This window comes from Cherax quadricarinatus, chromosome 4, assembly GCF_038502225.1.
Source record: "Cherax quadricarinatus isolate ZL_2023a chromosome 4, ASM3850222v1, whole genome shotgun sequence".
Lineage (NCBI taxonomy): Eukaryota > Metazoa > Arthropoda > Malacostraca > Decapoda > Parastacidae > Cherax > Cherax quadricarinatus.
Genome location: NC_091295.1, coordinates 19,162,304 through 19,188,397, shown reverse-complemented (window position 1 = coordinate 19,188,397; position 26,094 = coordinate 19,162,304). Strand labels below are relative to the sequence as shown.

The following is a 26,094-nucleotide window of genomic DNA, read 5'->3' as shown; positions in this document are numbered from 1 at the left end:
TTTAGTTATAGGTAATACATATTTTAAGAAAAAGAGGATAAATAAGTATACAAGATATGATGAAGGGCAAAATGACAGTAGTTTGTTGGATTATGTATTGGTAGATAAAAGACTGCTGAGTAGACTTCATGATGTACATGTTTATAGAGGGGCCACAGATATATCAGATCACTTTCTAGTTGTAGCTACACTGAGAGTAAAAGGTAGATGGGATATAAGGAGAATAGAAGCATCAGGGAAGAGAGAGGTGAAGGTTTATAAACTAAGAGAGGAGGCAGTTAGGGTAAGATATAAACAGCTATTGGAGGATAGATGGGCTAATGAGAGCATAGGCAATGGGGTCGAAGAGGTATGGGGTAGGTTTAAAAATGTAGTGTTAGAGTGTTCAGCAGAAGTTTGTGGTTACAGGAAAGTGGGTGCGGGAGGGAAGAGGAGCGATTGGTGGAATGATGATGTAAAGAGAGTAGTAAGGGAGAAAAAGTTAGCATATGAGAAGTTTTTACAAAGTAGAAGTGATGCAAGGAGGGAAGAGTATATGGAGAAAGAGAGAGAGGTTAAGAGAGTGGTGAAGCAATGTAAAAAGAGAGCAAATGAGAGAGTGGGTGAGATGTTATCAACAAATTTTGTTGAAAATAAGAAAAAGTTTTGGAGTGAGATTAACAAGTTAAGGAAGCCTAGAGAGAACAAATGGATTTGCCAGTTAAAAATAGGAGAGGAGAGTTATTAAATGGAGAGTTAGAGGTATTGGGAAGATGGAAGGAATATTTTGAGGAATTGTTAAATGTTGATGAAGATAGGGAAGCTGTGATTTCGTGTATAGGGCAAGGAGGAATAACATCTTGTGGGAGTGAGGAAGAGCCAGTTGTGAGTGTGGGGGAAGTTCGTGAGGCAGTAGGTAAAATGAAAGGGCATAAGGCAGCCGGGATTGATGGGATAAAGACAGAAATGTTAAAAGCAGGTGGGGATATAGTTTTGGAGTGGTTGGTGCAATTATTTAATAAATGTATGGAAGAGGGTAAGGTACCTAGGATTGGCAGAGAGCATGCATAGTTCCTTTGTATAAAGGCAAAGGGGACAAAAGAGAGTGCAAAAATTATAGGGGGATAAGCCTGTTGAGTATACCTGGTAAAGTGTATGGTAGAGTTATTATTGAAAGAATTAAGAGTAAGACGGAGAATAGGATAGCAGATGAACAAGGAGGCTTTAGGAAAGGTAGGGGGTGTATGGACCAGGTGTTTACAGTGAAACATATAAGTGAACAGTATTTAGATAAGGCTAAAGAGGTCTTTGTGGCATTTATGGATTTGGAAAAGGCGTATGACAGGGTGGATAGGGGGGCAATGTGGCAGATGTTGCAGGTGTATGGTGCAGGAGGTAGGTTACTGAAAGCAGTGAAGAGTTTTTACGAGGATAGTGAGGCTCAAGTTAGAGTATGTAGGAAAGAGGGAAATTATTTCCCAGTAAAAGTAGGCCTTAGACAAGGATGTGTGATGTCACCGTGGTTGTTTAATATATTTATAGATGGGGTTGTAAGAGAAGTAAATGCGAGGGTCTTGGCAAGAGGCGTGGAGTTAAAAGATAAAGAATCACACATAAAGTGGGAGTTGTCACAGTTGCTCTTTGCTGATGTCACTGTGCTCTTGGGAGATTCTGAAGAGAAGTTGCAGAGATTGGTGGATGAATTTGGTAGGGTGTGCAAAAGAAGAAAATTAAAAGTGAATACAGGAAAGAGTAAGGTTATGAGGATAACAAAAAGATTAGGTGATGAAAGATTGGATATCAGATTGGAGGGAGAGAGTATGGAGGAGGTGAATGTATTCAGATATTTGGGAGTGGACGTGTCAGCGGATGGGTCTATGAAAGATGAGGTGAATCATAGAATTGATGAGGGGAAAAGGGTAAGTGGTGCACTTAGGAGTCTGTGGAGACAAAGAAATTTGTCCTTGGAGGCAAAGAGGGGAATGTATGAGAGTATAGTTTTACCAACGCTTTTATATGGGTGTGAAGCATGGGTGATGAATGTTGCAGCGAGGAGAAGGCTGGAGGCAGTGGAGATGTCATGTCTGAGGGCAATGTGTGGTGTGAGTATAATGCAGAGAATTCGTGGTTTGGAAGTTAGGAGGAGGTGCGGGATTACCAAAACTGTTGTCCAGAGGGCTGAGGAAGGGTTGTTGAGGTGGTTTGGACATGTAGAGAGAATGGAGCGAAACAGAGTGACTTCAAGAGTGTATCAGTCTGTAGTGGAAGGAAGGCGGGGTAAGGGTCAGCCTAGGAAAGGTTGGAGGGAGGGGGTAAAGGAGGTTTTGTGTGTGAAGGGCTTGGACTTCCAGCAGGCATGCATGAGCGTGTTTGATAGGAGTGAATGGAGACAAATGGTTTTTAATACTTGATGTGCTGTTGGAGTGTGAGCAAAGTAACATTTATGAAGGGGTTCAGGGAAACCGGCAGGCCGGACTTGAGTCCTGGAGATGGGAAGTACAGTGCCTGCACTCTGAAGGAGGGGTGTTAATGTTGCAGTTTAAAAACTGTAGTGTAAAGCACCCTTCTGGCAAGACAGTGATGGAGTGAATGATGGTGAAAGTTTTTCTTTTTCGGGCCACCCTGCCTTGGTGGGAATCGGCCAGTGTGATAATAATAAAAAATAACAGTCATAACTTTAACCTGCCTGAAATACTATGCATAAATATGTGCTTTTCCTTGTAAAATCTGTTATCTACTGCAAAACCATTGTAACCTGACTGTATCTTCTTGGGAAAGAAGAACAAATCTTGGGAAAAAAGAATGTATCTTTCTTGGGAAAGAAATGATCTAATCTTAGCTAAGTTACTTGCACTCTCTTGTTCTCAGGAATGAGTACGTACCATCTCAACATGTGTGTAATGCAATACTCAAAACACTGTTCTCAGGAACATGAGTGTATACCATCCCATCATGTGTGTGACAATGTAATATTCATCTCTCACAAACATGAGTTTATACCACCTCGTTCTGCTTGATAATGTAATGCTGCTCACAACAGTTTCCTCTCACAGATATCGTACATTTGCAGCTAACCATGACTCAGAATTCTGTCTTTTAATTTTGAATATAATGCCCATTTAATGCAATGAACAACTACTCAATATTTCATTTGGAAACCCTGATCTCCATTCCTCCAAGAAGCAACTGTGGAATTGTCCTTCATAGAAGCAAATATATTGTTTTACTTTTTCTACTAACCAAACAATACTGAGTTGACTACTTTACAAAATGTTCTAAAAAAAAAAAGCAAATAACCATAAAAAATCATTAATACTATAAAATTAAATGAAAGCAAAAAAAATTATCTGTCCACAGAATTTAGAAAATTCAGCAAAGGCCCTCAATCATAGGAACAATGAATTACAAAATACAAAAAGACAGATGAAAATATAGTAAGACAAAATAGGCAACTCAACAGATAATATTCAGTTATATTACCTGGATAAAGCAAATGCTTTAAAATCAAAGTCTAGACCCTTGGGTGCCTCAATGTGCACCTGAGTGTTTCGCTTGTGAGACGGCCAGATGAGAATACTGCCACTGATGAAGCTCACCACTAGCTCATCTCTCTGCCATACATGACCAGCCTGGGAGTGTATTATCAATTTGTCCAAAACCATTAATAGGAAAATATATATACAAATACAGGTCCGCCATCACAAATCTGGCAATCAGTTACCCGGTTCCATCAATTATTCAGCACTAATTTCAGCTAGCATAATTTCAAATTTCCAAGGTCACCACACCAACCTGCTGGTACTGTTTGGTGGTGCTACTGGCTGCATAAGCCCTAGCCATGGTTCCAACAAATAAATGTTTCTCGTTGTGTATATGTTATGCAGGGTTCTGCATAACATTGTAATGTATATACAGTAGAGAAGGGTACCATAATGTATGAATGTTATAATTGTAAAGCATAATTTTACAATTCATAATGTGCATTTGGGGGGTACTGTAAAGCATGTTAAACTGTAAATGTAACGAAATCCTGCCAGGGATTTATTTACCAACTGTGTTTTGATTAGCGGGCAAGTGTGGCTTGGGCAGTCACGTGTGGTCCGCATGGCATGGAGGCTGGCGTTGGAGATGCCGTGTATTTAAGCTAAGTTTTGTAGATGTGTACTCCTTTTGTTTAGCTAACTCAAGCCATAGGCTCTTCTATGGCTTACCTGTATGCTCACCTAGGCTCTGACTTGGTCAGGGTGCTGTGGGATGAGTGAGGAAATAAGAAATGGGGTCGGTATAGGAGTAGTCAAGGCCTGGCGTTGCTAGGCTAAGGGTTTATGTTTTCCAGGACTCTCCAGCCGCCTGCTTCTTGTGTACCGTTATTTTGGCATTTAGGATAGGAGATATATGAAGGGGTTTTCTAGAGTGTGTAAACAGTGTTATGACGAATAAATGTATATATTTTCCTAGCTAGGATTTTTGCCTAACCCTCTGTTAACCAACCCACTGAAGTACAAATACTGGTTTAGTGCTTTCTGCATTGACTGGGATAGCCCTGGGTGGCCTGATTCTACCTGAGATGGGTGTAACTTTTACCTTTGCCCTTAGACAAGGCTCTAGCCCCCAGGTATCCCACATTTCCGCGTAACAATAAAGCACATACACAGTACATTATCCATAAAAGATAAGGTGGCTTTGAAGCTACTGTTGGTTGCCATGAGCTCAGTCTCGTGATGCAAGGGAATATGCTTATTATGTCACCGTGGTTGTTTAATATATTTATAGATGGGGTTGTAAGAGAAGTAAATGCGAGGGTCTTGGCAAGAGGCGTGGAGTTAAAAGATAAAGAATCACACACAAAGTGGGAGTTGTCACAGCTGCTCTTTGCTGATGACACTGTGCTCTTGGGAGATTCTGAAGAGAAGTTGCAGAGATTGGTGGATGAATTTGGTAGGGTGTGCAAAAGAAGAAAATTAAAGGTGAATACAGGAAAGAGTAAGGTTATGAGGATAACAAAAAGATTAGGTGATGAAAGATTGAATATCAGATTGGAGGGAGAGAGTATGGAGGAGGTGAACGTATTCAGATATTTGGGAGTGGACGTGTCAGCGGATGGGTCTATGAAAGATGAGGTGAATCATAGAATTGATGAGGGAAAAAGAGTGAGTGGTGCACTTAGGAGTCTGTGGAGACAAAGAACTTTGTCCTTGGAGGCAAAGAGGGGAATGTATGAGAGTATAGTTTTACCAACGCTCTTATATGGGTGTGAAGCGTGGGTGATGAATGTTGCAGCGAGGAGAAGGCTGGAGGCAGTGGAGATGTCATGTCTGAGGGCAATGTGTGGTGTGAATATAATGCAGAGAATTCGTAGTTTGGAAGTTAGGAGGAGGTGCGGGATTACCAAAACTGTTGTCCAGAGGGCTGAGGAAGGGTTGTTGAGGTGGTTCGGACATGTAGAGAGAATGGAGCGAAACAGAATGACTTCAAGAGTGTATCAGTCTGTAGTGGAAGGAAGGCGGGGTCGGGGTCGGCCTAGGAAGGGTTGGAGGGAGGGGGTAAAGGAGGTTTTGTGTGCGAGGGGCTTGGACTTCCAGCAGGCATGCGTGAGCGTGTTTGATAGGAGTGAATGGAGACAAATGGTTTTTAATACTTGACGTGCTGTTGGAGTGTGAGCAAAGTAACATTTATGAAGGGATTCAGGGAAACCGGCAGGCCGGACTTGAGTTCTGGAGATGGGAAGTACAGTGCCTGCACTCTGAAGGAGGGGTGTTAATGTTGCAGTTTAAAAACTGTAGTGTAAAGCACCCTTCTGGCAAGACAGTGATGGAGTGAATGATGGTGAAAGTTTTTCTTTTTCGGGCCACCCTGCCTTGGTGGGAATCGGCCGGTGTGATAATAAAAAAAAAAAAAATAATCAACACTATGGCTTATTTGCCTATCATAATTGATCTAATATGACAAAATAAATAATATAAATAACTAAAAATGTGTTATATACTCCAGAATTAATAATATTGGACATAATACTGAGCTGTTCGACAGAGGTATGAAGAGGATATGGGATACAAGTACCATTCTCCTATCCCTGTCTTGGGGCTTATATTAGAGAAAACAGAGTATAGCACATGGCTAACCGATATACACTCGTACTGCACCATAAAACTAAAACAAAAAAGCTATTTTCTCTACATAGATTATCATACATAGCAGCAGCATATATGTAGAGAACCTAGGATAACCCAAAAATGTCAGACAAAGTGCCTTATTTCTAGTACCTGACTTGGGCTTGCCATATATGATTTCTGGTAAATATTAGATTCCCAGGCAGGGTAGAAACATTGGGCATGTTTCTTTACACCTATTGTCTATGTTCATCCATCAGTAAATGGGTACCCGGGTGTTAGTTGACTGGTGTGGGTCTTATCCTGGGACACTGACCTAATTTGCCTGAAATGCTAAGCATAACAAGGTGCTTTCTATATAATAGTATGTCACTGATGTCAGCTATGGCCTGTATACCATTTACATGTACTTGTAGTAAATAAAGATATTATTATTATTATTTTTTTCTTTTAACAAGTTGGCTGTCTCCCACCGAGGCAGGGTGACCCAAAAAGAAAGAAAATCCCCCCCTCAAAAAAAAATACTTTCATTGTCATTCAACACTTTCACCTCACTCATACATAATCACTGTTTTTGCAGAGGTGCCCAGAACACAACAGTTTAGAAGCATATATGTATAAAGATACACAACATATCCCTCCAAACTGCCAATATCCCAAACCCCTCCTTTAAAGTGCACTCACTGTACAGTGGAACCTCAAATTTCGAACATATCACTTATCGAACTCTTCGAAAATTGACCGCTTTTTTCAAACCAACTTTGTCCCTATTATCAAACTCGCCCCTATTTTCGAACCGCCGGGTACCAGACCTGTCCACCAGCCTGCTCTGTCTGTGTCCCCGCGCAGGCGCCATGAGCCAGTCTGGCTTTGTTGATGCTTGAGTGAACACTAACCTGTGCTCTCATTCAAACATTTTACGATTAATTCATTGTGTTTAGTGCTTGTGGGACTGTGAAATAAGCTACCATGGGTCCAAAGAAGCTTGCTATTGGTATCCCTGTTTTAAAAAAAGTGAGAAACACCATAGATGTGAAGAAGGAAATAATACAGAAGTATGAGAGTGGTGTGAAACTTGTTGAGCTTGCCAGGATATATGGGAAAAACAAGTTGACCATCGCTTCTATTCTGGCAAAGAAAGAACAAATCAAGGAAGCTGATGTTGCGAGAGGTGTTAATATGCTAACCAAAAAAAGACCACAGACAATCGATCAGGTTGAGAAGTTGTTGCTGGTGTGGATCAAGGATAAAGAGATGGCAAGTGATAGTGTTTCAGAGACGATTACATGTATTTGTGAAAAGGCAAGGAAGCTGAATGCCGATCTGGTACAGAAAACTCCTGGAACCAGTGCTAAGAGTGAATTTAAGGCCAGCAGAGGCTGGTGTGACAGATTTACGAAGCGTAGTGGTATACACAATGTTGTAAGGCATGGTGAGGCAGCCAGTTCAGACAAACGGGCGGCTGAGAAGTTTGTACAAGAGTTTAAGGTTTACGTAGACACCTGAAAAACTCAAACCCCAACAAGTGTTCAATTGTGACAAAACAGGCCTGTTTAGGAAGAAAATGCCAAAGAAGACCTACATTACTCAGGAGGAAAAGGCACTCCCAGGATACAAGCCTATGACAGAGGCTAACTCTTTTGTTCTGTGCTAACGCTAGTGGTGATTTTAAAGTGAAGCCTTTACTTATGTATCATTCAGAAAATCCCAGTGTTTAAGAAAAAGAATGTCATAAAGAACAAGTTATGTGTCTTGTGGAAAGCAAATAATAAGGCATGAGTCACAAGGCAAATTTTCAAAGTGGATCCATGAAGTGTTTGGCCCCAGTGTGAGAAAATACCTCCTAGACAATAATTAGCCACTCAAGTGCCTCCTGTTAATGGACGATGCTAATGCTCATCCTCCAAACTTAGTAGACCAGTGAAATTCTTGCCTCCTAACACCACTCCTCTCCTCCAGTCCATGGACTAGCAGGTCATTTCTAACTTCAAAAAACTCTACACAAAAGCAGTGTTTAAAAAGTGCTTTGAAGTGACCACAGACACTAAATTGACCCTAAGAGAGTTCTGGAGGAATCACTTCAATATCTACAGCTCCATAAGCCTTATAGGTAAGGCTTGGGAGGAAGTGACTTTGAACTTTGCTGGGAGACAATTGTGGCCAGATTGTGTCCAAAAGAGGGATTTTGAAGGGTTTGAGGCTGACCCTGACCCAGCTGACCCTCTGCCTGTTGTGGACTCTATTGTGGCATTGGGGAACACCCTGGGGCTGGAGGTGAGTGGTGAGGATGTGGAAGAGTTGTTGGAAGACCACAGGGAAGAGCTAACCACTGAAGAGCTGGAAGAGCTTCATCTGGAACAGTATGAGACCACAGCTCAGGAACTTGCTTCAGAGGAGGAGGAAGAGGGAGTGGATGAGGTGCCTTCTTCAAAGATTCAGGGTTTCTGACATACTAGTACATTTTAACGTACTAGTACGCGTAAATTCTAGCGCCTTCAAATCTAGTGAGAGAAAGCTGGTAGGCCTACATATGAATGAATGGGTCTATGTGGTCAGTGTGCACAGCATAAAAAAATCCTGCAGCACACAGTGCGTAATGAGAAAAAAAAACTTTGACAGTGTTTTCGGTTTAAAACAGTAACTTTGCACTGTATTTTCGTATGGTATTTATGGTTGAATTCCAGTTTTCCTGGTCTCATTCTATAGAATGGAAGACATATTACAGAAACTGAGATGATTAGGATTGAAAAGTACCTTGAAATTGAGCTCAAAATAGCAGAAATGTTCAATTTTTGCCAAAATTCAAAAGGAAACATATACCACACGTCCAATACATGTCAACTTGTGAGTCTAATATTCTTTCATAAGTGCGCTGATATTATTTATACCATTTCTACACTAATGCAGTAGTCTGCATAACAGTAAATCTTCTATTTTTTAGAGAATAAAAATTCAAAGCGGAAAGCAAAAGAAATGTAAGAGGGGCCTGGGGACATGACTAATGAACAGAGGAAATGTCATTTTAGTGCCAGGAATGGCTGTCCTGTTTATTCTGGACCCTATTTGGAAATTGGCATCTTTTGAAATTTGTGTGAAATTGGCAAAACTGCCAATTTCTGACCACTTTATTGGATAGTTGAAATTGGTAAATGGGTGGTTTCTTGTACTCATTCAATAGAAAAAATGGAGTTGTAGTGAAATAGTTATAATTTTTGTCGACTAGTACACAGGAATTGGCCGAAAACAGGGCTCAAAGTGGGCGAAATCGCCGATGCGTAAACATTGTCGAGACAACTAACTTCGCGAGAGCATAATTTTGTAAGTTTTCCATCAAATTTCATACTTTTGGTGCCATTATGATTGGGAAAAGATTCTCTATCATATCATAAAAAATATTTTTTTCCCCGAAAAATTTTCGACCCTTAGAACAAGTTTAGGAGAGGGCCTCTCGACCCTGAAAGGGTTAAGGAGATTTGCGCCAAGTGGAATGATGTCCTAATGTTTGTGGAGAAGTACCACCCTGAGCAAGCTGAAACAAGTCACCTTTGCAACAAGTTCAGTGACAAAACCATGTCCCATTTTAGGGAAATCTTAAAGAGACACCAGAAACAGAGGACTGTGGACAGTTATTTTGTGAGACGGGTCCAGTGACTCTCAAGCTGGTTCTAGCGGCATTAAAAGACAGAGAAGGGAAGTAACCTCAGAGAGGGCTTTGATACCTAAAGTCCTTATGGAGGGGGATTTCCCTTCCAAACACTAACCCCAACTCCCTCTCTCCTCCTCCCTATCTTCTAGATGCCATCACCAATCTTCAATAAAGGTAAGTAAAAATGTTATTTTATATGTTGATTTAAATTTATTAATACATAATTGTACACTATATTTGTTGTGTGTATGTCAAACTATAATTAATCTCTATAAACAAAATTTTTTGTGAATATTTTTGGGTTTCTGGAACAGATTTTTTTTTCTTAAGTCGGCATCTCCCACTGAGGCAGGGTGACCCAAAAAGAAAGGAAATACCCAAAAATAAAATACTTTCATCATCATTCAACACTTTCACCTCACTCATACATAATCACTGTTTTTGCAGAGGTGCTCAGGATACAACAGTTTAGAAGCATTTACATATCAAGATACACAACATATCCCTCCAAACTGCCAATATCCCAAACCCCTGCTTTAAAGTGCAGGCATTGTACTTCCCATTTCCAGGACTCAAGTCCAACTATATAAAAACAACTGGTTTCCCTGAATCCCTCCACTAAATATTACCCTGCTCACACTCCAACAGCTCGTCAGGTCCCAAATACCATTCGTCTCCATTCACTCCTATCTAACACACTCACGCTTGCTGGAAGTCCAGACCCCTCGCCCACAAAACCTCCTTTACCCCCTAGCTCAAACCTTTTCGAGGATGACCCCTACCCTGCCTTCCTTCCCCTACAGATTTATACGCTCTCCATGTCATTCTACTTTGATCCATTCTCTCTAAATGACCAAACCACCTCAACAACCCCTCTTCAGCCCTCTAATACTTTTATTAACTCCACACCTTCTCCTAATTTCCACACTCCAAATTTTCTGCATAATATTTACACCACACATTGCCCTTAGACAGGACATCTCCACTGCCTCCAACCGTCTTCTCGCTGCAGCATTTACAACCCAAGCTTCACACCCATATAAGTGTTAGTACCACTATACTTTCATACATTTCTTTCTTTGCCTCCATAGATAACGTTTTTTGTCTCCTCATATACCTCAACACACCACTCACCTTTTTACCTTCATCAATTCCATGATTAACCTCATCCTTCATAAATCCATCTGCTGACATGTCAACTCCCAAATATCTGAAAACATTCACTTCTTCCATACTCCTCCTCTCCAATTTGATATCCAATTTTTCTTTATCTAAATCATTTGATACCCTCATCACCTTACTCTTTTCTATGTTCACTTTCAACTTTCTACCTTTACACACACTCCCAAACTTGTCCACTAACCTTTGCAATTTTTCTTTAGAATCTCCCATAAGCACAGTATCATCAGCAAAAAGTAAGTGTGTCAATTCCCATTTTGTATTTGATTCCCCATAATTTAATCCCACCCCTCTCCCAAAAACCCTAGCATTTACTTCTGTTACAACCCATCTATAAATATATTAAACAACCATGGTGACATTACACATCCCTGTCTAAGACCTACTTTTACTGGGAAGTAGTCTCCCTCTCTTCTACACACCCTAACCTGAGCTTCACTATCCTCATAAAAACTCTTCACAGCATTTAGTAACTTACTACCTATTCCATATACTTGCAACATCTACCACATTGCTCCCCTATCCACTCTATCATATGCCTTTTCTAAATCCATATATGCAATGAAAACTTCCCTACCTTTATCTAAATACTGTTCATATATGCTTCAATGTAAACACTTGATCTACACATCCCCTACCCACTCTAAAACCTTCTTGCTCATCCACAATCCTACATTCTGTCTTGCCTCTAATTCTTTCAATAATAACCCTATGATACACTTTTCCTGGTATACTCAGTAAACTTCTTCTTTCAACACACCGGCAGTATCCCACCGAGGCGGGGTGGCCCAAAAGAAAACACAAAAGTTTCTCTTTTTAAATTTAGTAATTTATACAAGAGAAGGGGTTACTAGCTCCTTGCTCCCGGCATTTTAGTCGCATCTTACAACACCCATTACTTACTGAGGAAGAATTCTGTTCCACTTCCCCATGGAGAACCCAGTAAACTTATTCCTCTATAATTTTTACAATCTCTTTTGTCCCCCTTCCTTTTATATAAAGGAACTATACATGGTCTCTGCCAATCCCTAGGTACCTTCCCCTCTTTCATACATTTATTAAACAAAATACCAACCACTCCAACACTATATCCTCACTGCATTTAACATTTCTGACCTTATCCTGTCAGTTCCAGCTGCTTTACCCTCTTCCATTCTACGTAATGCTTCGTGCACCTCCCCCACACTCACATCCTGCTCTTCTTCACTCCTAAAAGATGGTATACCTCCCTGGCCAGTGCATGAAATTACCGCCTCCCTCACTTCATCGACATTTAAAAGTTCCTCAAAATATTCCCGCCATTTCTCCATCTACTAACTCCCCTACTCTGTTTTTAATTGACAAATCCATTTGTTCCCTAGGCTTTCTTAACTTGTTTATCTCACTCCAAAATTTTTTCTTATTTTCATCAAAATTTCTTGACAGTGCCTCTCCCACTCTATCATCTGCTCTCCTTTTACACTCTCTCACCACTCTCTTCACCTTTCTTTTACTCTCCATATACTCTGCTCTCTTAATCTACCTTTTTCCACCAATTCCTCATTCCACCAAACACTCCCCTTTCCTCCTACACCCACCCTCCTATAGCCACAAACTTCTGCCCCACATTATAATGCTGCCTTTTTAAAACTATGTATTCCAACCCTCTTCAACCCCCCCCAATACTCATAGTTGCACTAGCCTCCTTTCTGCCAATAGTTGCTTATATCTCACCCAAACTTATTCCTCCCTTAGTTTATACACTTTCATCTCTCTCTTACTTGTTGTCATTTTCCTTTTGTCCCATTTACCTCTTACTCTAACTGTAGCTACAACTAAATAATGATCCGATATATCAGTTGCCCCTCAACCTACCCATCAACCTTTTATCCACCAATATATAATCTAACAAACTACGTACTTTCATTACGTGCTATATCATACCTAGTATATTTATTTACCCTCTTTATCATAAAATACGTATTACTTATTACCAAACCTCTTTCTACACATATTATTATTATTATAATAATTATTTTTTTTCTCTCAGTTGTTTGTTGGACTATCTTATTAAAACTTGGGCAATGCATGATGGTAAGACGCTTCTTAACGTACACCAAAAATGAAAGAAATCGGATCATAAGTAACGGAGTTCACTTCTCAGCCATTAGCCACCCCTTAGCAGTATATTTTCACATGGTTTTTATGGTTGTATTCTCGTTTTTTGATCTCATTTGATAGAATGGAAGATATGATTTTGATTGCTTTCATGACAAAAAGTACCTTGAAATTGAGCTGAAAGTGGAGGAAATGTTCGATTTTTGCCAATGTTCAAGAGTAAACAAATGATGTCACCATCTCACCATCTTAATACGTTTCCACCTGCCAGTCCAAATTCCAATACGCAGACATGAATGTAGTGACATTATTTATACACTTACTACAATAATGCAGTAGTGCATAACAGTAAATCTTCTATTTTTTGTGCAAATAAAAATTCCATATGGCAAGCAAGAGTAATATAAGAGGGGCCTGGAGCTGTGACTAATGAACAAAGAAAATGTTATTTTAGTGCCAGGAATGTCTGCACTGTTTAATCTGGACTCTATTTTGAAATTGGCATCTGTTGAAATTTGTGCAACACTGGCCAAATTGCCAATTTCTGACCACTTACTTGGTTAGTTGAAATAGGTGAATGGGCAGTTTCTTGTACTCAGTTGACAGAATAGAAGTTAGTTTATTCAGGTACACACAAATACAGTTACATAGATTATCATACACAGCAGCGTATGTATAGAGAACCTAGGATAACCCAAAAAAGTCAAAGTGACTTATTTCCAGTACCTGGCTTGGGCTTGCCATATGTGATTTTTGGTATTTTTTTTTTTTCTCAGTGGCTTCTTGGGCTATCTTATTGAAACTTGGGCAATGTATGATGGAAAGATGCTTCTTAACCCTTTCAGGGTCCCCAGGCCCTCTCCCAGACTTGTTCTCAGGGTTGCCCAAATTAAAAAAAGAAAGGAAAAAAAAAAAAAAACAAAAAAAAAAAAAAAAAAAAAACTTATGAAAAGATAGAGAATTTTTTCCCGACCATAATGACACCAAGAGTAAGAAATTTGATGGAAAACTTATGGAATTATGCTCTCACGAAGTTAGCAGTCTCGACGATGTTTACACATCGGTGATTTTGCCCACTTTGAACCCTATTTTCGGCCAATTCCAGTGTACTAGTCGACAAAAATCATAACAATTTCCCTAGAACTCTATTTTTTCTATCGAATGAGTACAAGAAACCACCCATTTACCAATTTCAACTATCCAATACAGTGGTCAGAATTTAGCAATTTTGCCAATTTCACACAAATTTCAAAAGATGCCAATTTTCAAATAGGGTCCAGAATAAACAAGAAAGACATTCTTGGCACTAAAATAACATTTCCTCTGTTCATTAGTCACATCCCCAGGCCCCTCTTACATTTCTTTTGCTTTCCACTTTGAATTTTTATTTTCACAAAAAAATAGATTTACTGTTATGCAGAGTACTGCATTAGTGTAGAAATGGTATAAATAATATTGGCGCACTTGTGAAAGAATATTAGACTCACCAGCTGACGTGTATTGGATGCTTAGCATGATTTGTTTACTTTTGAACTTCGGTAAAAATCAAACATTTCTGCTACTTTGAGCTCAATTTCAAGGTACTTTTCATTGTAAAACCAGTCAAAACCATCTCAATTTCTGTAATATGTCTTCCATTCTATAAAATGAGACTAGGAAAACTAGAATACAACAATAAATACCATACGAAAATACAGTGCAAAGTCGCTGTTTTAATCCAAAAACACGGTCAGTTTTTTTTCTCATTATGCACTGTGTGCTGCAGGGTTTTTTTTATACTGTGCACATTGACCACATAGACCCATTCTTTCCTATGTAGGCCTACCAGTTTTCTCTCACTAGATTTGAGGGCGCTAGAATTTAGGCGTACTAGTACGTCATAAACCCTGGTGAGTAAGCCATACTAGTATATCTGAAACCCTGAAAGGGTTAACATACACCAAAAATGAAAAAAATCAGACAATAAATAATGGAGTTCACTTCTCAGCCATTAGCTGCCTCTTTGCAGTATATTTTCATATGGTTTTTATGGTTGTACTCTTGTTGTTTTGGTCTCATTTGATAGAATAGAAGATATATTACAGAAATAGATACGATTTTGATTGGTTTCATGATGAAAAGTACCTTGAAATTGAGCTCAAAGTAACGGAAATGTTCGATTTTTGCTGATGTTCAATGATCTTTCTTAGCCAAGTTGGTTAATTTTATTAAGTGTATTCTAACCTAAGCACTCTGTAATGCAGCACACCACAGGTCCTAATGATGCCGAATTTGTGATGGCAGACCTGTATAAATAAAATACTATCAACAATATGATTTAATTGTATTTTTTAATATATATATATGTATATAAGTTATAATGTTAGGCATGGAAAAAACTGACTGAGCTGCTTATAGTAATTTTATACTTTTGCAAACCCTTAGCAAATTGTGGTTATTCACCAAGTACTAGTACAGTGGAACCTCAGCTTATGAGTGCCCCATCATACAAGTTTTTCAGGATAGGAGCAGTCACTTTGTTGATTTTTTTGTTTCTGGATATGAGCAAAAATTCAGGGTGCAAGCTTCCCCCTTAAACAACTTTTATTTAGACCTCCAGATCTTACAAAAATAAAAGTGAATATATAATTGTAGTTCATTGTTGTGATGTATTATGTTGTTTTTACTGCTTAAGACTACAACTGCAACAGAAGTAATAGTATTTCTTAGCTTAAATTGTGGGTGCTGGTGTTTGTGGATGATTGTGAAGAGAGTGGAGAGTTATGTTGTGGCCCTACTGGGCTGAGGTGGATGGTAGAGGTTCTGGTACTGAAGTTGATGGTTGTACTGGAGCATGCATATATTATGTAATGGATTTCTGTTCTATTTTACCCGGCAGTACATCATACAGCTGATGGTAAGGCATCAGCTGCTCTAGACATCGTTTCAGGGTCCTCTTCAGTGAAAAAGTCTAACTTAAAGTCATTCAGTCAGTCAGTTAAGTCATTCAGTCAGTCAAGTGATTCAGTCAGTCAAGTCAGTAAGTCAGTCAGTTAAGTCATACAGTCAGACAAGTCATTCAGCCAGTCACATCATTCAGTCAGTCAGTCAAGTCAGTAAGCCAGTCAGTTAAGTCAGTAAGTCTGTCAGTCAAGTAAGTCAGTCAGTCAAGTCAGTTAGTCAGTCAGTTAAGTCAGTAAGTAGTTAGTAAGTCAGTCAAGTCAGTCAGTCATGTCAGTAAGTCATTCAGTCAAGTCAGTAAGTCATTCAGTCATGTGAGTAAATCATTCAGTCAAGTCATTCAGTCATGTCAATAAGTCATTCAGTCATTCATTAAGTCAGTTAATCACAAAAACTCATATTTACCTCATTTTATGTACACAAAGTGAGCAGGAATTCCGCTGGAATGGATTAATGGCATTTCAATTAAATTAAATGAGGAAAACTGACTCAACATACTAGCGGATTGGGATACGAGCAAGGTCACAGAATGGATTAAACTCGTAAGCCGAGGTTCCACTGTATTGTCTTTTAAGTCTGGATGATGCTACATTTACTGTAACAAGAAAAACACTGTACAGAAATAAAAGATAATTATCAAATCTTACCCAAATTACTTTAAGTCTGTCATCGTGCCGCATCTTGCTAGTGAGGACAACTGATGGCCATGACCATAGTAGCACCTCCCTATCATTATGGGTTACAACCAGGGGGGAGCGCAGCCCTGACTGAATTCTCTCAACAGGGAGTGTATGGCCTTCCATTACAATCACAGAATCATCATCTGTTGAAAATACTGTACATGTATATGTATATTATAATATAAAAGCATTTGATACACTGGTATGGTTTTGTCATACATGTGTATCTAACCTCCCAAGTGAGACTACAGCCCCTCCTCACTTAGTGACGTACTCATTTACTGACGACTCGAATTTATGACAGGCTCTCTGACCAATATGCATACCTAAGCAATGTATATTAGAGCTGATTTCCTCTATTCTGTTTATTACAATATACAGTACACTACTGTATAAACATTTACAAATACTATACTAAAAATGTTATAAATGGTGCAAAGATGACATTAAAACAATATCAAAGATGGTTGACACAAACCCACTACCAGTATAGTATGCTTCTTGTTTAACAATGAATTCGTTTACCGCAGTGGTCTTAGGAACGGAACTCTGTCATTAAGTGAGGAGAGCCTGTATTTCACAGGGTACTTTGTCAAAAGACTTTACAATGGCTGTATATCAAGAAATACGAAAAAGAAGAGAAAATGTAAATAAACATATCCTTATAAATTCTACTAAAAAGTGATTAGTACTACAGTGGACAATCGGGTAACGATTTTAATCCGTTCCAGAGAGCTTGTCCTTCACCGATTTTATCGTTAGCTGAATTAATTTTTCCTATAAGAAATAATGGAAATCCAATTAATCTATTCCAGACACCCAAAAGTATTAAAAGTAATTTTTTTTCACATGAAATATACATTTTTCCTACACAGAAAACACTGAGACATGAAGAATAAATAGTTTTTTTTTTTTTTTTTTTTTTTTTTTTTCAACAAGTCGGCCGTCTCCCACCGAGGCAGGGTGACCCAAAAAAGAAAGAAAATCCCCAAAAAGAAAATACTTTCATCATCATTCAACACTTTCACCACACTCGCACATTATCACTGTTTTTGCAGAGGTGCTCAGAATACAACAGTCTAGAAGCATAAACATATAAAGATACACAACATATCCCTCCAAACTGCCAATATCCCAAACCCCTCCTTTAAAGTGCAGGCATTGTACTTCCCATTTCCAGGACTCAAGTCCGACTATATGAAAATAACCGGTTTCCCTGAATCCCTTCACTAAATATTACCCTGCTCACACTCCAACAGATCGTCAGGTCCCAAGTACCATTCGTCTCCATTCACTCCTATCTAACACGCTCACGCACGCTTGCTGGAAGTCCAAGCCCCTTACCCACAAAACCTCCTTTACCCCCTCTCTCCAACCCTTTCGAGGACGACCCCTACCCCGCCTTCCTTCCCCTATAGATTTATATGCTTTCCATGTCATTCTACTGTGATCCATTCTCTCTAAATGACCAAACCACCTCAACAACCCCTCTTCTGCCCTCTGACTAATACTTTTATTAACTCCACACCTTCTCCTAATTTCCACACTCCGAATTTTCTGCATAATATTTACACCACACATTGCCCTTAAACAGGACATCTCCGCTGCCTCCAACCGTCTCCTCGCTGCTGCATTTACCACCCAAGCTTCACACCCATATAAGAGTGTTGGTACTACTATACTTTCATACATTCCCTTCTTTGCCTCCATAGATAACGTTTTTTGACTCCACATATACCTCAACGCACCACTCACCTTTTTTCCCTCATCAATTCTATGATTAACCTCATCCTTCATAAATCCATCCGCCGACACGTCAACTCCCAAGTATCTGAAAACATTCACTTCTTCCATACTCCTCCTCCCCAATTTGATATCCAATTTTTCTTTATCTAAATCATTTGACACCCTCATCACCTTACTCTTTTCTATGTTCACTTTCAACTTTCTACCTTTACACACATTCCCAAACTCATCCACTAACCTTTGCAATTTTTCTTTAGAATCTCCCATAAGCACAGTATCATCAGCAAAAAGTAACTGTGTCAATTCCCATTTTGAATTTGATTCCCCATAATTTAATCCCACCCCTCTCCCAAACACCCTAGCATTTACTTCCTTTACAACCCCATCTATAAATATATAGTAGGTTGGTAGACAGCAACCACCCAGGGAGGTACTACCGTCCTGCCAAGTGAGTGTAAAACGAAGCCTGTGATTGTTTTACATGATGGTAGGATTGCTGATGTCTTTTGTCTGTCTCATAAATATGCAAGATTACAGGCATGTCTTGCTACTTCTACTTACACTTAGGTCACACTACACATACATGTACACATTTATTTATACACACTCATCTGAGTTTTCTTTGATTTTATCTTAATAGTTCTTGGTCTTATTAATTTTCCTTTTATATCCATGGGGAAGTGGAATAAGAATCTTTCCTCCGTAAGCCATGCGTGTTGTAAAAGTCAACTAAAATGCCGGGAACAATGGGCTAGTAACCCCTTTTCCTGTAAAGATTACTAAAAAGAATAAGAATAAATACATGAAGAATAAATACATGAAGAATAAAAACATGAAGAATAAATGACACTTACCTTTATTGAAGATTTACTGATGAGTGATGAGATGGGAGGAGGGGAGATGATAGAGGTGCCCTATTATTGTTTGGAAGGGGAACCCCCTTCCATAAGGACTTCAGGTAGCAAGTCCTTTTCTGGGGTTACTTCCCTTCTTTGTTTTTTAATGCCACTGGGAACAACTTGACAGTCACTGGACCTCTGCCGCACCAAAAATCTGTCCATAGAGCTCTGTTTCTGGTGTTCCTTTAAGATTTCCCTAAAATGGGACACAACACTGTCAATGTAAAAGTCACCAGCACAGCTTGTAATAGCTGTGTCAGGGTGATGTTCATCCATAAAGGCTTGCACCTCTGTCCACATTGTACAAATGTCCTTAATCATTGAAGAAGGCAACTTCCTCCATCTCTCTCTCTCCTCTGAAGCAATTTCCTCAGCTGTGGTCTCTTGCTGTTGCAGATGCTCTTGCAGCTCATCAGTGGTTAGCTCTTCATAATCGTCCTTCACCAACTCTTCCACATCCTCACCACTTACCTCCAACCCTATGGACTTCCCCAATGACACAATAGATTCCACAACTGGTATAGGCTCCTCAGGGTTAGCCCCCAAACCCTTCAAAATCCCTCTCTTGTACACATTCTGGCCACAATTTCCTTCAAGCATAGTTCAAAATCCTGCAAGTCACTCCCTCCCAAGCATTACCTATAAGGTTTATGCAACTGAGGATACTGAAGTGATCTTTCCAAAACATGAGAATTAGCCTGTCTTTCATAGGCTTGTGTCCTGGGAGTGCCTTTTTCTCCTAAGTAATGTAGGTCCTGTTTGGCATTTTCTTCCAAAGCTGGTCTGTTTCGTCACAACTGAACACTTGTTGGGGCTTTAATTTTTCAGCCTCTATGTACCCCTTAAAGTCCTGCACATATTTTTCTGCTGCTTTTTGGTCAGAACTGGCAGCCTCACCATGCCTTATCACACTGTGTATGCCACTATGATTCTTAAATCTCTCAAACCAACCTTTGCTGGCCTTAAATTCACTAACATCACCTCTAGTTCCAGGCATCTTTTTAATGAGATCCGCATGCAACTGCCTTGCCTTTTCACATATGATTGACTATGAAACACTATCTCCTGATAATTGTTTGTCGTTGATTGACACCAATAACAGTCTCTCCACATCTTCGAGTATTTGCGATCTCTGTTTTGTAAGCATACTTGCACCTTTCGCAACAACAGCTTCCTTGATTGCCTTTCTGTTGGCCAAGATAGTAGCGATGGTTGATTGGGGTTTGTTATACAACCAGGCCAGCTCAGAGGCACGCACTCCACTTTCATACTTTGCGATTATCTCTTTCTTCAGTTCGATAGTATTTCTCACCCTTTTTACCACAAGGTTGGCACTAGAAGCTTTCATTGGGCCCATGGTGGCTTATTTAGCAGTTACAAGCACTAAACACAATGGAATAATACAAAATGTATTGAATGTATGCGTGGAACCGTCTGCCCTTGCTTGTAAACAATGGCACACTGGGTGTACATAGTGGCTGGGCAGCCGCGGGCGGGCCAGGCCGTGCGGACGTGTTCAGGACGAATGTCCCTAACCGAGTTTTTCATCATTGGCCGAGCCAATATTTTTACGCAAAGACGCATCAATATCCGATTTTATCGCTATCCGATGGTATCGTTACCCAAGGGTCCACTGAATAAATACTTATTATAATGAATGACACAAAATCAGTCATATCTGGTCCTAAGATTAAACCCAAATACAACAGCATTACAAGTTATGAATGCAATGTTTTTTAATCTTGTTGGTTGTTATATGCTCACTGATGAAAGAGTGGACATCAGATTGGAGGGAGAGAGTATGGAGGATATTTGGGAGTGGACATGTCAGCAGATGGGTCTATGAAAGATGAGGTGAATCATAGAATTGATGAGGGGAGTCTGTGGAGACAAAGAACTTTGTCCTTGGAAGCAAAGAGGGGAATGTATGAGAGTATAGTTTTACCAATGCTCTTATATGGGTGTGAAGCATAGGTGATGAATGTTGCAGTGAGGAGAAGGCTGAAGGCAGTGGAGATGTTATGTCTGAGGGCAATGCAGAGAATTCATAGTTTGGAAGTTAGGAGGAGGTACGGGATTGCCAAAACTGTTGTCCAGAGGGCTGAGGAAGGGTTGTTGAGGAGGTTCGGACATGTAGAGAGAATGGAACAAAACAGAATGACTTCAAGAGTGTATAAATCTGTAGTGGAGGGAAGGCAGGGTAGGGGTTGGTCTAGGAAAGGTTGGAGGGAGGGGGTAAAGGAGGTTTTGTGTGCGAGGGGCTTGGACTTCCAGAAAGCATGCGTGAGTGTATTTGATAGGAGTGAATGGAGACAAATGGGTTTTAATACTTGACGTGCTGTTGGAGAGTGAGCAAAGTAACATTTATGAAGGGATTCAGGGAAACTGGCAGGCCAGACTTGAGTCCTGGAGATGGGAAGTACAGTATCTGCACTCTGAAGGAGGGGTGTTAATGCTGCAGTTTTATAACTGTAGTGTAAAGCACCCCTCTGGCAAGACAGTGATGGAGTGAATGATGATGCAAGTTTTTCTTTTTTGGGCCACCCTGCCTTGGTGGGAATCAGCCAACGTGTTAATAAATAAATAATTTTATTAATTGCAATACAGGTCGGCCATCACTAATCCGGCATCATTGGGACCTGTAGTGTGCCAGATTAGTGAGTTTGCCAGATTACAGAGTGGTTAGGTTAGAATACACTTAATTAATCTATCAATAGAGACTTTCTGTTACATCTTCCTCATTTTCATCACTGCCTTCTCCTCCACTGACTTGCTGCTGTGGATTTACAACCATCTGCACAATTTCTGAGTCAGTATAATGATGAAATTTGAGTCAGTATAATGATGAAATTTGAAATTATGCTAGCCGAAATTAGTGCCAGATTACTGATGGAACTGGATAACTGATTGCCGGATTAGTGATGGCCGACTTGTAATTCTAAATTGCTATATCTAATTATATATGAATCTTAACTATAATTCCTTTTAAAGAGAACCTATCATCTATCACTTAACTAACAGTGAACACTGTGTAAAAACAATTTTTTTTCCTTTTTTTTTTTTTAGCATCCAAGATTAGCAAGAACAAGACTGAATTTGCAATTGTCACCAACAAGTGTGCACATACAGCATCTAGATTCCTTCTGCCACAACCTCATTATTATTATTATTAAAATTAGAACAAAGCACTAAACCCATTAGGGTCATACAGCGCCATACACAGCATACCATTCTCAACGTAGCAGTCACCTAATTTTGTTGTATGAACCTTGGTAAGTGATACTGACATATGGTTTCAAAAAGACACATGTACATATTTATGATCAGAAGTGATCAAGGTCCCAGGACTGAAATATTTTCTAACAAATATGACATGGTTTTTACTCAAGTGTCTTTTATAAACTTAACTCTGTGCTCATCGTAAACAAAGTGTAATGCTCAATAATAATTCACAGAGACAAAAACTCAGAAACAGAACTATAGGAACTCTGTATACAGTGGAACCGCGAGCTTCGGTCATAATCCGTTCCAGGAGCTAGGGCTAAACTTGAAACAGCCAAAAGTCCTGGAGTTTACCTGGAGAGAGTTCCGGGGGTCAACGCCCCCGCGGCCCGGTATGTGACCAGGCCTCCTGGTGGATCAGAGCCTGATCAACCAGGCTGTTACTGCTGGCTGCACGCAAACCAACGTACGAGCCACAGCCCGGCTGGTCAGAAACCGACTTTAGGTGCTCGTCCAGTGCCAGCTTGAAGACTGCCAGGGGTCTGTTGGTAATTCCTCTTATGTATGCTGGGAGGCAGTTGAACAGTCTCGGGCCCCTGACACTTATTGTATGGTCTCTTAACATGCTAGTGGCACCCCTGCTTTTCATTGGGGGGATGTTGCATCGTCTGCCAAGTCTTTTGATTTCGTAGTGAGTGATTTTCGTGTGCAAGTTCGGTACTAGTCCCTCTAGGATTTTCCAGGTGTATATAATCATGTATCTCTCCCGCCTGCGTTCCAGGGAATACAGGTTTAGGAACCTCAAGCGCTCCCAGTAATTGAGGTGTTTTATCTCCGTTATGCGCGCCGTGAAGGTTCTCTGTACATTTTCTAGGTCAGCAATTTCACCTGCCTTGAAAGGTGCTGTTAGTGTGCAGCAATATTCCAGCCTAGATAGAACAAGTGACCTGAAGAGTGTCATCATGGGCTTGGCCTCCCTAGTTTTGAAGGTTCCCATTATCCATCCATAAGAAATAATGTAAATACAATTAATCCATTCCAGACCCACAAAAATATTCACAAAAAATACATTTCTTAACCCCTTGACTGTTGCAACCCCAAATCCTGAGGTGTCTCCTGGTGCCACAAAATTAAAAAAAAAAAAAAAAAATGAAATGATAGAGAATCTTTTCCCGATTGTAATGACACCAAAAGAACAAAATTTGATGGAAAACTGACGGATACACTCTCTCAAAGTTAGCAACCTTGGCGACATTTACGAATCGGCAATTTCGCCCACTTTGAGCCCTATTTTCGGCTAATTCCATTGTTCCAGTTGATCAAACTCATAGCTATTTCTTTAGAACTCCATTTTTTCTATCGATTTAGTACAAGAAATTGCCCATTTACCAATTTCAACTACCCAATAACGTGGTCAGAAATGTGCAATTTGGCCAATTTCACCAAAATTAAAAAATATGACAATTTCAAAATAGGGTCCAGAATGAACAATGCAGACATTCCTGGCTCTAAAATAACATTTTCTTTGTTCATCAGTCATGTCTCCAGGCCCCTCTGGTATTACTCTTGCTTTCTATTTTGAAATTTTATTCAAACAAAAAAATAGAAGATTTACTGTTATGTACACTACTGCAATACTGTAATAATTGAATAAATAATGTCAACCCATTCATGACTGTGTATTAGAATGGCTACTTGGACATTTATTGGAAAATGACATTTGTTTACTTTTGAACATCGGCAAAAATCAAACATTTCAACTACTTTGAGCTCCATTTCAAGGTTTTTTCATAGTAAAACCAATCAAAATCACCTCTATTTCTGTAATATGTTTTCCATTCTATCAAATGAGACCAAGAAAACAAGAGCACAACCATAAATACTATACGAAAATAGACCACAAATTCGGCATTTTAATTAAAAAAAAAAAAAAACGGTCGGAGTTTTTTTTTCCTCATTATGCACTGTGTGCTGCATTATGAAGTTTCTTTGGGCCCATGGTGGCTTATTTCACAGTCACAATCAATAAACAAGCACTAAACACAATGAATTTATTGTGAAATGTTTGGATAAGCGCACAGGGTAATGTTCACTCAAGGATAAACAAAGCTAGACTGGTTCACAATGCTTGCGCGGGGAGGCGCACAGGTGCAGGCAGGCAGACAGGTCTGGTACGCTGGCTGAAATATGGGGAAACGGCCAAAACTTGGGACAAAATTTAGTGGAAAAAAGCGGTTGAAACTCAGGGCGGCCAAAACTCAGGGTTCCACTGTATTTCGACCCCCTGCTGGGATTCTCTTCAGCATAATAATCATAATGATTCTTAAGATTTCTTTACGACTCTGTAAAAGGTCTCAATCATTTAAAAAAAAGTGTAAGGTTTTGCCAGTAGCACTTACCTACATTAATACTATACACTTTACATGAAGCTGTAGCAAGAAAGAGGGTGTTCTCTTGGTAAGGGTGGAATAACAAAGCTGTGCATGGTTCAATCAATCTTTTCAGCAAATAGAATCTGGAAATTTTAATTCATTAATGTAGTGAACAAACCAAATGAATGGGAGAAAATGTATAATTAAATAATGATGAAGCTACAGATTTTACAAATGAATATCCTATATATTTTTACATAAGAAATTTCTAGTAAATATTGGGATCAAATAATAAAAAGAGATTTGTAAATGTTCCTGCACATTACTGTACAATTAACTTATCAAGAATATTAAATATAATTAAGATGATTCAAAAGAAGGTAATGTACTTTAGAAACTATACATGTTAGAGGTGCCAAAATGTATAGCGACATACCTCTGTTATTTATATAGTACAAAAAGTAGTAGTATAGTACAACTGTAATTATTTTAACAGTGTAAACACATAAGATAATATTAATTTCATGTTGTACAGTATTTTCTGGGAGGATTGTAATTTTTACTGGTATGTATTTTTGAATACAGAATACTAAAATAAGACTTTTGAATTGCTGAGACTCACAGATCAAAGGATCATACTAGCTTCCTACAGATGTCTCTTGCTTTTTGCCATGGTTGTCTCAAGACCATGACAGCTGTATTAACCCCTTAACTGTCCAAATGTAGATCAACATTTTATTTTTCTCGCCTCCAAATTTAGCATGACTGGCCTGAGATGCCTGGTCAGTATAGAATGGGTCTTAACACTTGGTGTGAGCAGTACTAAAAAATCTGGGACCACTTAGTACCTTGTGGGAGCACCAGTTCAACTGAGCGCCAGCTAGAGCAAATAACATGGCAGACACCAGGGATTCACTGATGTAATGTCCTATTAACACTCCCCGTTTAACCCTTTGAGGGTTTCGGACGTACTAGTACGTCTTACGTGTAGGGGTTTTTGACGTACTAGTACGCACAAATTCTAGCGCCGTCAAATCTCGCGGGAAAAGGCTGGTAGGCCTACATGTGAGAGAATGGGTCTGTGTGGTCGGTGTGCACGGTAGAAAAAAAATCTGGGACCCAGTGGTGCATTGTGGGAACACTATCTTAGTAAACAATGTCCACCATGCCTCGCGGTAAGAAGCTCCTCACTCCTCGGCGAATTGGGACACTTTTGTTCCCCAG

General features: G+C 39.6%; 1 protein-coding gene across 8 annotated transcripts in view; it reads right to left on the bottom strand.

Moving 5' to 3' along the window:
• Positions 1–26,094, bottom strand: part of LOC128684165 (TBC1 domain family member 31) — a 132,138-nt gene that overhangs the window by 69,317 nt on the left and 36,727 nt on the right. For 7 of the 8 annotated variants that reach the window (XM_070094980.1, XM_053770291.2, XM_070094982.1 and 4 more), the window contains exons 4-6: positions 24,898–25,013; positions 16,599–16,774; positions 3,460–3,608 (exon numbers count right to left, since the gene is read on the bottom strand). In XM_070094980.1, coding sequence (XP_069951081.1) covers positions 3,460–3,608; positions 16,599–16,774; positions 24,898–25,013 — 441 coding nt within the window. The remainder of the gene's footprint in view (positions 1–3,459; positions 3,609–16,598; positions 16,775–24,897; positions 25,014–26,094) is intronic. The other variant, XM_053770297.2, reaches the window with a different exon arrangement.